Raw genomic sequence first — 13,265 nt, forward strand, 5'->3', positions numbered from 1 at the left:
TAATTATCAGTACCCTATTAATCATGGGATCAATCAACATTGTTCATGAGGCCATATTAATCATATGTAAAGGGTACATCTCCCCGACCACAAACATGGTCTCTCGGTCCACGACCTAAGGGAGAGAACTCGAGATCAATCTCCTCGACCAATCCATAGGTGTTAAAATTGGCAACTAGGGCCAAATGCCACCTTGGGACAACTCATTTGTTGCAGATGATGATTGCATTAAATTCCTATTTTCGAGAGGACCAAAATTGATATAACATCATCTAATTTGGACAAGCGGAAGTGTGCTTTTGAATTTATGCCCACACATGTGCAAATTGTGCAAGTTGGCCACATCATCATGTAGGCTCATGAAGCCCAATGCACGTGTCACGTCACCCTCATCGACTTGTATAAATACAAGTGACCTCTCACTCATTTGGGACATCATCACTCAACACACTTCTATCTCTCTCTCTTCTTGATATATCTAGCACTTCTAGAATAAGTACCGAACTGGGTGTAGAACCGTAAGTACCAAATTGGGTGCAGAACCAGAAGAACCGAACTGGGTGCAGAACCAGAAGTACCGAATTGGGTGCAAAACCGTAAGTACCGAACTGGGTACAAAATAAGCCAAAGGTGTAGAACTGTTGATACTTTGACTTTGTATTATTGTACTCTCTCTCTCTCTATTGAACATTTGATATTTATAACAAGAAGAATTGATCAAGGGTTTTCCCCATCTTGGAGTTTTTCCCTAGCTTGAGCCAAATACTGGTGGTCTCTCTAGTGGTCTCTTGTCTTGTAGAAAAACAAAAGGAGTTTTATCTTATTTCCGCTCTATCTATTGCTTCTCCTCCGGATACTTTGGATCATTGGTTGATTGATAGTGGAGCCACAAGGCACTTCACTGGGTACAAAGAGTCCCTCTCAAATTTGATTGAAAAGAAGACTAATTTGGAGATCATACTTCCAGATAATGCCACCTACCTCGTGAAAGGAATAGGTATTGTCACTCCTCACTTGAATCAAGGTCAAACCATTCATCTACAAGAAGCATTGTATGTGCCTAATTTGAAGAAGAGCCTGGTGTCTATTTCTGCGATGGAAGATAAAGGCTTCAAGATAGCATTCATTGATGGAAAGGTACGTATTTGGCAAGGAAACCCTAAAGATGCTTTCACACTTGGATTTAGGGTTGATGATCTCTATCAAGTTGGAGCAAGTCCTTTAGGAGCCTTGACTTGTGATGCTTCACTTCAATCTAAATTATGGCACCGGAGATTTGCCCACCTTCATTGCAAAGCCTTAACTAGGGTAAGGAAGATGGCCACAGGTATGACCGAGTTCAACAAGGATCATGGAGGAGTTTGTCGGGGTTGTTCCCCTAAGTGAAAGCAAAACTACCGATATTATTCAATTGGTCCATTCTAACCTATTTGGTATGTTACTTGTAACATCATTGGGAGGATACTTGTACTATGCAATTTTTGTGGATGACTTCTCTCACAAAACAAGGACCTATGTCTTGAAGAAGAAGGATGAAGTGTTCAAATGGTTTCGTTCTTTCCAAGCCTTGGTGGAAAATCCAACAAGGAAGAAGATCAAAATATTGAAGACCGACAATGGAACCGAATATGAATAAAACGAATTCGATGACTTTTGAAGATAGGTTGGCATTAAGAGGGAGACAACCATTCCATACACTCCTGAGAAAAATGGAGTTACCGAAAGGAAGAATCGAACAATTATGGAAGTCGCTCGTGCCATGCTCCATGATCAAGGTCTACCGAAGTTCTTATGGGCAGAAGTTGCCAACATTGTCGTGCATGTTCAAAATAGGAACCTGCATCAAGCACTGGATTTAAAGACGCCCGAAGAAGTTTTCACTAGTAAGAAACCTAATGTTTCTCATTTTAGAATATGTGGTTGTCCTGTGTATTTTCATGTGCCTAAAGAGAAAGGAAACAAGTTGGAAGCATTTGCAAAGAAAGGTACATTTGTCGGCTACAGTGAAAATTCAAAGGCATAGAGAATCTATGTGCCTGGTCAAAGTAATGTGGAAGTAAGCCATGATGTCACCTTCAATGAAGACAGTGCCCTCGGGAAAGTAGGAGATCTCCCCATTCCAAGGAAGGATAATGATGATGCTTCAGAAAAACAAGATGAACCTCCAAAAAATGACCCTATGCCCGATGTTGAAGACCCGATGGATCCCATTGATCCACCTCCTGGTGATCCCTCTACCTCAAGGAAAAGACCTTTGAGGCTCAAAGATACCCTCGAAGGTGCTAAAAAACATATTGCTCCAAGAGGGACATTTCGCGAAAGTAGGAAGTCAAACAGGTATCAAGGGTACTTAGCAGCAATGAGTATTATTGTTCAAACTGAGCAATGTACATTCGAAGAAGCCGGAAAGCACCAAGTCCGGAAGGATGCAATGAATGAAGAGTATGAATCTATCATGAAAAATGATGTCCGAGATGTGGTGCCTAGGCGGAAGGATAAGTTCGTAGTCACCTCAAAATGGCTATACAAAATCAAACATGGAGCAGATGGAAGTGATGAGAAATACAAGGTCGGGTTCGTTGCTCAAGGCTTCTCTCAAAAGGAAGGAGTGGACTATGACAAGATATTTGCACCGGTTGCCCGATATACAACCATTTGATCTATTATTGCTCTAGCTACCACTCAAGGATGGAGCCTACATCAAAAGGACATTAAGACTAATTTCTTACATGCCTCGCTTAAGGAGGAAGTCTACTTGGAACAAACTCAAGGGTTCGAAGGACACATGTATGCAGGTTGAAGAAAGCACTCTATGGGTTGAAGCAAGCCCCTAGGGCTTGGTACGAGAGGATTGAAAGTTATCTTATGAAGCTGGGATTTACGAGGAGCAACGTTGATCCTAACCTATACTTCAAGTTTCAATAGGACATGCCTCTCATTTTGGTCCTTTATGTAGATTATCTCAATCTAATAGGTGTTGACCCTCCCATTTATCAACGCAAGAGGGAGTTGGCTTCCGAGTTCGAGATGAAAGACCTAGAACTGATGCACTACTTCCTAGGCCTGGAGGTCTGGCAAAAGCCAAGTGATATTTTCATTTCTCAAGGAAAATACATTGTGCTCGAGAAATGTGGGATGGTGCATTGCAAGTCTATGTCTACTCTGATGGAACTCAACTTCAAGAAGCTATGTGGAAGCGTTGTTGACCAAAATTGGCAAAGCCTTCTTAATATAGACAACTTGTGGGAGCCCTGATGTTCTTGGTAAACTGTCGTCCAAACATATGCTTTGTTGTGAATACATTGAGTCAATTTATGGTCGAGCCTCATCACATACACTGGATTGTTGCTACAGATCTATTTAGGTATCTACGTGGCACAATCAACTATGGGATGAAATGCGCTACCGGGAATTTGAGGCTACATGGATATAGCAATGATTACTCCTTTAGGTAGGGTGACTCATTGCCCTCCAGGGGTTGGGACAATCATGGGTTCCCGAATGATAAAGTAGGCTCATCTAGGGCCTATGCAACCAAGGTGATGGCCATGGATGGGGTAGAGCTCATGCATTGGCTTTTGCCCAAGTGCTAATTATTTTGCCCTGACCATATTTTGCATTTTGTGGTACAATTTCCTATTAAATGTGACCAATTATGCTTTTTTCTTTTTCTTTTAATTGCTTCAACCTCTGGGGCATCATTCCAAGCCTGACCCAAGGTGGGGGCAAGGGGATAGCGAGGCTAGCCCTATGTGGACCCGGAACGGAAATGTGGACACAAGTGGGAGAACTGATGAATGGGGTATAGTGAGTAGAAAGGGAGTAATATATGCGAGGAAAGGAACGGGACCATGCACCCAAAGTCAGGGTTTCCAAATAGTACCACACTAAAACCAAATGGTCAATAAAAGAGGTCCCACAGGACTAAGATCCAAAGATAACGACCAAAAGAGATCAAGGGGACAAGAGCACAAACGAACCCCACTCTTTCTGCCAAATCCCCCCATCAATCAACACCTAGAAGTATCCATGATAAGTAAAGCCAATATTCAATTACCAAATGACAAGACATACCTTTAGATTCGAGAAGCCCACCTTCAAACATACGATCAATACAGATGGGTGAGGGACCACATGGCTGGCTCAGGTGGCAAAGAAATGGCACAACGAGCTAGTAGGAGGCATCAAGGCGCTGCTGGCTGCTGGCTAGGGCTCATCATGGAGAAAAATTTCTCTTGGAGATATCACCCACAAAGTGGTGGGTAACAGGCTCTATTCAGAAGATTAAGCACGACATAGGTCTTCCAGCAATCCAAATATCAAGCACTGTGTTATGAATTGTTTTTAATTCTGAACAATTACTGAAGTTTGTGTAGAGGCTGTGGTTACTGGTTCTTATTCACTATGGTTTATTAATATATTATGCATGGTATAGGCCACAGAGTTCGGTGTTGGACTTAAAATAGCATAGTTTTGAACTATGTCACAAGGTTCGTCGAACTTTAACATTGAGGTTCAAATTTTAACGAACCTTAAAAAAAATTTGAGGTTCGGCGAACCTCATTGAACCTCATAGCCATTGACCAAATCCATAGATCAAAACTCATAACTTCATGTCACAACTCAAGCTTGTAATTTATCCTTGCAGTTTCCAAGTTTGTGACAGCATTTTTTATGTTTATTGATGTTGATTTCTTACTATTTTATCCTATAATTCATTTAAAATAAATATATGTATATATATAGACGAAACTAATGGCAAACCTCATCCGAACCTCATCAAAAAATTCGAACTTAAACTGAACCTAATCATTGTTGAACCCGAACTTGAACCCGAACCATGTGACATTGGTTTTGAATAGATTGTTAATTAGGTGGAAACCTGCTTTTATATGGCTGTCTGCTTGTAGTTCTATGTTTTTTTGGAACAGAAAACCAAATAGTATATTTATGAAGAGAATGAATTTTCTTTAATACAATCTCATTGAAAGCCTTGGATCAATGACAAGGCATATAGGAAATGAAGGTTAAAAATTTAGATTTGATATGAAAATCTCTCGAAATACTGGAACTTTCATCTGCAAAAAGTACACTTCTACAAAATAAAAAGTTTCAATTTTTTTAGGGGAAAATTACTAGAAAAGAAATAAAAATTTTAAAATATATATATATATATATATATATATTTTAAGAAATAACATATTAAAAAAAAAAAGCAACCAACAACAGCATGAACTAAGTGCAGTCCTGCCACAGAGAGCATCTCTACCTTACAAATTACCAGTGTTACAAAAACTCAGATCAGAAACAAACTTTTCTAGGCAGAAAACTCAGGATGGCCAGAGAGTAAGGTTTCGACTGTCTCAGCAAAAACTTGGGGAAAATACAGCTAGCTTTTAAAAGAAAAATAGTGATATTTTTATTATTTGGATTATATTAAAAGGCCCCCCCAGGATTGTCAGCCAGATTATCACTCAAACTCAATCACCCATGAAAAACTTGGTGAGTACTTGCAGATCAGAAATTGACCCAAGAATACTTATAAATGAAACTTACTGTCGGAAAGTCATACTAGCTGCCAGCAAGTTTGACTTCCTAACAGTCAATCTGGCTCATCTGTTCTGCCAAGAAGAATTTGATTTGGGAACACTTGGACAACTTTTGTAACAATAAAATTACTGAAACAAATGCACTATATAGAATAGGTTCATGTTTATTTACACTAAAGACGAAAAAAACAATTAAGTAGAAATCAAGCCATTGTTTACAAAAAAGTGAGAAATCTGAAGCAACCTCTTCAAGTCGGGACTGGGCAACTGGCAGCTCATCAGAATACACAGCTGCATATCCCAATGAAACTAAGACAGTTTGTTCTGCCAATCCTATACGCATTTTTGCCTGCATCAAATGTACAGTAAAAACTAAGCCAAAACAAGCAATGCTTTACAGAATATCACAAAGTAGGATTGTTGTGGATAGTCACCTGAAGAAGGCGAACCAAGTACTGGGGTTCACAGTCTGTTGCTGCTACAAGAAGAGACTTTATGCGTGCCCTCTTCTTGTCTTGACTTTCCTTCCCAGATTCCTATTAACAGTAAGCATATAGAACAGCTTTAACAGCATGTGACATCAATCTCAGAATGAGTGTTGCTTATGTATATTTGTCTACTAATAGATAAGCAGTTTGAGGGACTTCAATAATCAAACAGTATGAAGAAATGCTGCATAGCACCACTTTATTAATCAATATAGGTGGCCAGACACATGGTTGCCAAATACAAACATTGCAAGTACCAAAAATCACGTGACAAACAAAATTATGTGTAGACAAATATGTATTATTAGCAGTAGTCGCTAGAAAAATAGAGTCTTTGATGTTTAAACTGAACCAATTAGCAGTATACACATTGCAAGTAAGGCTCTTCCATAAAAGGCCTTCCTCCTTCCACCTGCCTTAATATAATTCCGCATAGGAATATTAAGTACCTCACGGTTGCCATAGTATAAAATCAACATACTGATTACTAGCCATTCCTCACTTAGTATCTTCTAGAGGAAAATCCAAAATGTCCACCTTTGGGGTTCTTTAATATTTATGCATGCGACATACTGTTCAGGATATTCTAGCAATATTTTCCTCCTAAAACATTCAACACGTACAAGCCATTTTGTGGACATGAAACTTTTTGTAATGGAGGCTATAAGAACATAGACTGGAGTATACAAAGCAGGTTATGTTGTTCTCAAGACAGCATGTTATGTAGGATTATTGTTTTCAGGTATAGCAACATAACTAATGACTCCACAGGATAAAAACAATGTAAAGATCAGAAACAAAAAGCAGTCTAACAAATACAAATATCGCAAGTACCAAAAATCACACGATTGCCAAAATACAAACAGGATCAATGAAATTTCTATATATGGAGACTATTAATAGTATGATGGTTAGGTAGATCAAAGGCCCAGTTAAACTTGTCCCTTCATGGTAGGGTTCAAATGGTAAAGGAAGTAAAGATCTCCTTCGAAATGATATATTTTTAACGTGTATATGGAGTTTAATTCTGAAGTAGATCGATTATCAAAGGAAGGCATCACAAGAGATCCAAGGGTGTTGCAAATTATCATTTTATGGGGAGAGGTTGAGGAACAACCACAGCACACACACACAACCCCCCCCCCCCGACACACCCAAAAAAAAAAAAAAAATCTATTATAGAATAGTTTTCTTATAAACTAAAATATTGGATTGTGGTTTATATTGGAAAGTAGTGACAATATGTTTCTGGTATTCCTATGTTGCTTTTTTAGATTGATGGACAATTGAAATGCTTGTGTTGATTATTTAGGTTTTTAGACATTTTGGTCTTCTTACGAGACCCAGGGATAAAGGCATGTACAAAATGCAATCCTTTTATATTTTAATAGAAAGGTTCTGATGTTTTCTACAGGAGAAAAATGTGCCTTCATAAGCATATAATAAGGTAAAATAAGGTCTAATAGATTAGCCGAGGAGATTAGCTCAACCGATTGCCACCAATGATGTTTGGCCTCTAGTTAGCTATGTGACAATTACCAAGTTCAAATCCCCCTAGATAAGGTGCACTAGTCCGCACCAATGACTTCACCAGGGATTTTTTCATTCACAAATATGGGGAATCATTTAGGTTTCCTTGGAAAAAAATAAGGCTTAAGATGTTAATAGAGGACACATGTACATGTACCTTACAAAGCATGTGATAATGCCTAAGATTTTTATTACGGCCACATATATGTGTAACTTTCTTATTATGTAATAAGGCCTAAGATGTTCATAAAGACCACATATTAATTGAGAATTCAAGAATGATTAGCATTAAGATTAGAGAAGCTTGGGTAACAAGTTAGGGTGACTTATAGTGATTAGGTTTTTAGCTAGAGCTCTGCAACCTCACGGATGTACAGGCCCCTGCCGCCGCCATCTCTGAAACTTACAGGAACAACCCAGGCTTTGCAAGGCCAGAGGCCGGTCTACGAGTGACACACCTCGATGGCTGCGCCTGCAGGAGGGGAAGGCTCTGCCTCCCCTCCCTCGAATGATACCTTCAGCGGAATAGAAAAAAATGCGCCGCCGCCCCCTCCTGAAACCAATCGCGAGAAAAAGAATAGGAAAACTCATGAGTACGAAATCCCTGCAGACAAGGTGGCAGCCACGGATTCGGACACAGAACAGGCTCCAGAAGGCTCTGCGTCACAGCCAAAGGCGACTTCGGCTACCTGCATTCCCAAATCGACAGAGCGCATCAAGATCGAACTGCCCAGTCACAGGATCAATGGAGAAATACAGTACATGCAAGACCACGCTCTGATAGGCAAATTCTTGGGATTCTGGCCGACAAAACGTGCCCTGAATGGCTGGATAGCATCCAAATGGAAACCCAAGGGACAGGTGACACTGCAATTAGGACCAAAGGGCTTTTTTACAGCCATATTTAACTGTCTGGAAGATAAGACCAAGGTATTCGAAGGCGGCCCTTATTTTTTCAACTCCTCTGGGCTTTATCTCACAGAATGGAAGCCCCGTTTTGACCCAAACAAGGAGGACTTCAGCTGGGCTCCGGTTTGGATCAGAATGTATGGTCTACCAGTGGAATATTGGAAGGAGGACACACTTACAGACATTGGCAACAGACTAGGAACCTTCATCAAAGTAGCGGAAGAGACAAAGAAGCGCAAGTTTACCTCATATGCCAGGATCTGCGTCAAAATGCACCTGACCAAGACTTTAGCGGAATCGGTAAGTCTCCTTCACGAAGACTTTGAATGGGAACAAACTTTAGATTATGAGCATATTCCCTTTCGTTGCCGTAAGTGTCATGCCCATGGGCATTTATTTAGAGACTGCCCTCTAAATCAATCCTCCAAAGCTCATCCTTCTGAACCTCAAACAGATGCTGAAGGCTTCATCTCAATACCCAACCGCCGTAGACATCCTAAAAAGCATCAAGGAACCCATGAAACCCCCTTCCGTATTGACGCCAAGAACATGTTCTCGCCTCTTGCCAACCAGTATCCACACAACAGCGAGACTCTGCACTCCAACCCCCAACCCTCTTCCTCCCAGGCTCCCATTGCAAATACTTCAGCAGCTAAAATCAGCTCTGAGCGCTCATCCCAATCTCTTCCAGAAGATAGCCCTAAGGATGATTCGATGCCTGCTGACCCTTTGGAAGGTAAAGGGAAAGCTCATATAGATTCTAAGCATCCGGAATCTGATATGGACATGGATGCAGCTATAGCTCTAAGTCTACATACCTTAACCGAAGAGGAGGAACAGAATACACCCAGCAACATGGATCAGGATCCGGAGAACATTATCATAGAAGGCATAGACATTTTAAAACTTGAAACAGCTTGTAAGCAAAAAGAATACAACTCCATTCCTCCATGGCAAATTGAACGACTGGAAGGAGTCTTAACCAAAGTTCAGCACAACAAACATCTAGGTATACAAGGTGGAAGTCCATGGGACGCAAAGAAGATTCTCAAAGAAAACAAAAAGAGAGGGCGCAAGACGGACTTGCAAAGAACCATTGCTGTAGGAGAATTGCTTGTGGAATCAGGGCGATTCCCTAAGCTGACAAGGTTCTACAAACCCGCATCACATTTACCATGAAGCTAGTCTCATGGAATGTAAGAGGACTAAACAGTCCCTCAAAAAGTAGGATGATCAAAAACTTGATTCAGAAAGAAAAACCGTCGCTAGTTTTTCTTCAAGAAACAAAAAAAAGCACAATAGATATGGACAAGGTCCGAAACAAAATATGGGCAGGCAGTAATCTAATGTCAGTCGGGGCTTCAGGTGCATCAGGAGGATTAGCAATATTATGGAACCCAAAAATCCTTAATCTTTACGACTTCCATGCTGCACACTTTCTCATACAGGCTTCCTTTCATCTCATAGGAACTCAGATTCATGGTCAACTAACCAATGTTTATTTCCCGCAAAATAATCAACACAAATTGGATCTGTTGGAAACACTGTCCAGGTTGAATGAAAATCGACAATTCCCGCTATGGATAAGCGGGGGGGACTTCAACATCATCAAATCGCTGGAGGAAAAAACAGGGGGAAGATCACGGCTGGAATCAGATAGCAAAGGATTCAAAGACTTCATTCAGGACAATCATTTAATGGATATTCCTACTTCCAATGGCATTTTTACCTGGACCAACAAGCGCAGCGGGGTCAATCACATTGCCTCTAGACTTGACCGATTTCTCCTTTCAGATAATGCAATCCACTTAGGCGGCGACTTCAACACGTCAATACTACCACACGGAGGATCTGATCACTGGCCCATAATGCTCCAGTGGTCGAGGCCGGGAGCAAAATGTAATCGACCCTTCCGCTTCGAGGCTTTTTGGCTTACTAACACAAAATTCCGCCAGATCGTGGAGGACGCCTGGAAAGCTTACAGACCTCCAGAAGGGGCCAAAATGTTTCAATTCCAACAAAAACTGAAAAACCTTAAATAGGCTCTCAAAAATTGGAACAAGACTCAATTCGGCAACATACAGGAAGATCGACAAAGATTGGAACAACAAATGGAGAATCTCCAGCAAACTATTATTGAAGAAGGACGCACAGAGGAACAGACACAGCAAGAGCAGATCCTTTGGCAAAAATTAGAAGAAAGAAGAAAACAAGAAGAAATACTATGGCAACAGAAATCTCGAATCACCTGGCTAAAAGATGGGGAAAAAAACACAAAATTTTTTCATAGAACTGCTGTACAGAGACGAATGCACAACAACATCACCTTCATCAACAATCAGCAGGGCGAAAGAGTAGAAAACCATGAAGACATGGAGAAAGAGTTAACACAATACTTCCAAAATATTCTCAAAGAGCCAGAAGGAAACAGAGATGCAGAGATCAAAGCCATCACTCAGCACATTCCTAGAATCATCACTGAGGAGCACAACAATAAACTACTACAGCCGACATCCCTAAAGGAAATTGAGGAAGCTATGAACCAGCTCAAAGATGGCAAAGCCCCAGGGCCGGACGGGTTCACAGCAAACTTCTACCATGCATTCTGGGATCTACTTAAAGAAGAAGTTTGGGAGCTAGTGGAAGAATCGCGAAGCATGCACTGGATCCTCCCAGCTCTCAATACCACCTTTATAGCACTTGTTCCAAAATGTGCAGAACCAAGCAAGCCTGAAAGCTTCAGACCAATTGCATTATGCAATGTCATATATAAGCTTATATCAAAAGTCATTGCAAACCGACTCAAACCGCTGCTACCCTTGCTCATCTCCCCGGAACAAACAGGATATGTTGAGGGACGGCAAATTATGGACGGGATCGTTCTCTCTAATGAAGTGATTCACTCTCTCAAGATTCTCAACAAACCAGGTATGCTCCTCAAGTTAGATTTATCAAAAGCTTTTGACAAGCTTAGTTGGAACTATATTCAAAAAATGCTCATCGCTTTTGGCTTCAGTCATACTTGGACACGATGGGTCTACAACTTAATCTCCTCCCCAAGCTTTTCAGTTTTGTTAAACGGTTCTCCTTCACAACCTTTTCGGCCATCAAGGGGCATTAGGCAAGGGGATCCATTGTCGCCTTTTCTCTTTGTTCTTATGGCAGAGGGGCTAGGCAGATTGTTGAAGGCAGCTATATCCACTCAAATGCTAAAAGGAATCACAGTCCATGGCTCTCCTCCTCACTCCCATCAACAATTTGTTGATGATACCCTGCTTTTTGGCCATCCATCCTCCAAGGAAGCCTCAGTTTTTAAGTCTCTGCTCTCTATCTTCTCAAACGCCTCGGGAACCTCCATCAACTCTTCGAAATCACATCTGTTTTTCTTCAATACACCCCTCTCCACTCAAAGAAATATTGCTAGAATTCTGCAGTTTAAAATTTCTAAACTTCCGTCAACTTATCTTGGAGCCCCTCTCGTTGCGGCAGCCATCAACCACTCCTCCTGGAAGTCACTTATAGACAAATTTGAATCAAAACTCTCACTCTGGACGTATCGAGCTCTCAACACAGCAAGTAGGCTCATATTAATCAAGTCGGTTCTCCAAGCCTTGCCGATATATCTCTTTTCTCTTTTAGCTGCACCTAAATGGGTCCTCAAATCAATCCGTAATCTCCAGCGCAATTTTCTCTGGGGCTCTTCGGGTCTCAACAGAAAGTGGGCACTGGTCAAATGGTCTGAAGTATGCAAACCCAAATCAGAAGGGGGACTAGGACTTAGAGACCCGATGCATAGCAATGAAATCATGGGAGCCCGCCTGTGGTGGAATTGGCTCACCAAGCCAAATGCCCTATGGGCCAAATTGTGGCAAGCCAAGTACGCACCAGGTAGCCAATGGAATGATCTAATTAGAATTAACTCCACTATACAAGGTTCTCCCATATGGAATGCCGCTAAACCACACAGCAAATTTATACAAGAACATTGCTTTTGGGAGGTGCACTCTGGAAACTCAGCAAAATTCTGGGAGGACTCGTGGCAGCAGCTTCCCCCACTGAATACAATCTTTCACAAGCCTCTATTGCAAGAGAAAATGCAACAAACAGGACTCACACAAGTTAATCAGTTTTGGCAGCATTCTGAAAGCATGGACTTCAGAACCTGGAAAAAGGCCAGCCTTTGGCAAGATAATTGGCAAAGCGAAACTTATGAAGAAATAGAGGAAGAACTCTCATACAGGAAAATCAGATTCTCTCCTCAACTTGATAGACTTCGATGGGGACATAAACACAAAGGCACATTCACAACTCAAGAAGCCCATCAGCTCAGACATAATGGAAACCAACCATTCAAGGACCCGATATGGGAAAAGATCTGGAGACCAGAAATATGGCCCAAAATTTCCACATTTCTATGGCTACTCAGCAAACGAAGAATATTAACGTGGGATAATCTGACAAAACGAGGTTTTGTAGGGCCATCTAGATGTCCGAACTGTAATACTGCCTCTGAAACGATAGGACATCTTATGGAGACCTGCTTGCTAGCCAAGACAATCTGGGGAAAAGTAGAGAGCTGTCACATGAAAACAGATGTCAAGACAGAAGATATAACAGAAAATTTAAGGAAATGGAACCCCTCTCCCTACAAAAGCCCGCTACTAAATCACCTGTGGAGACTCCTACCAGGCTTCATTTACTGGCTTCTCTGGAAAGAACGGAATCACAGAATCTTTAATAACGCTTCTCGGTCATTGGAAGCCTTATGGACTATCCTCACTAATCAGTT

General features: G+C 41.2%; 1 protein-coding gene across 5 annotated transcripts in view; it reads right to left on the bottom strand.

Moving 5' to 3' along the window:
• The window catches only part of LOC149190588 (DNA ligase 1-like), a 309,510-nt gene that overhangs the window by 260,168 nt on the left and 36,077 nt on the right, over positions 1 to 13,265 (bottom strand). For all 5 annotated transcript variants that reach the window (XR_016256001.1, XR_016256000.1, XM_089412213.1 and 2 more), the window contains exons 3-4: positions 5,984 to 6,085; positions 5,794 to 5,898 (exon numbers count right to left, since the gene is read on the bottom strand). Coding sequence is in view for 3 of the 5 variants with exons in the window: in XM_089412213.1 (XP_089268339.1) it covers positions 5,794 to 5,898; positions 5,984 to 6,085 (207 nt within the window). In the remaining 2 variants the exon portion in view is untranslated. The remainder of the gene's footprint in view (positions 1 to 5,793; positions 5,899 to 5,983; positions 6,086 to 13,265) is intronic.

The sequence above is a fragment of the Pinus tabuliformis genome, chromosome 3_1 (assembly GCF_031772625.1).
Source record: "Pinus tabuliformis cultivar Carrire ecotype Pingquan chromosome 3_1, CPIR1, whole genome shotgun sequence".
NCBI lineage: Eukaryota > Viridiplantae > Streptophyta > Pinopsida > Pinales > Pinaceae > Pinus > Pinus tabuliformis.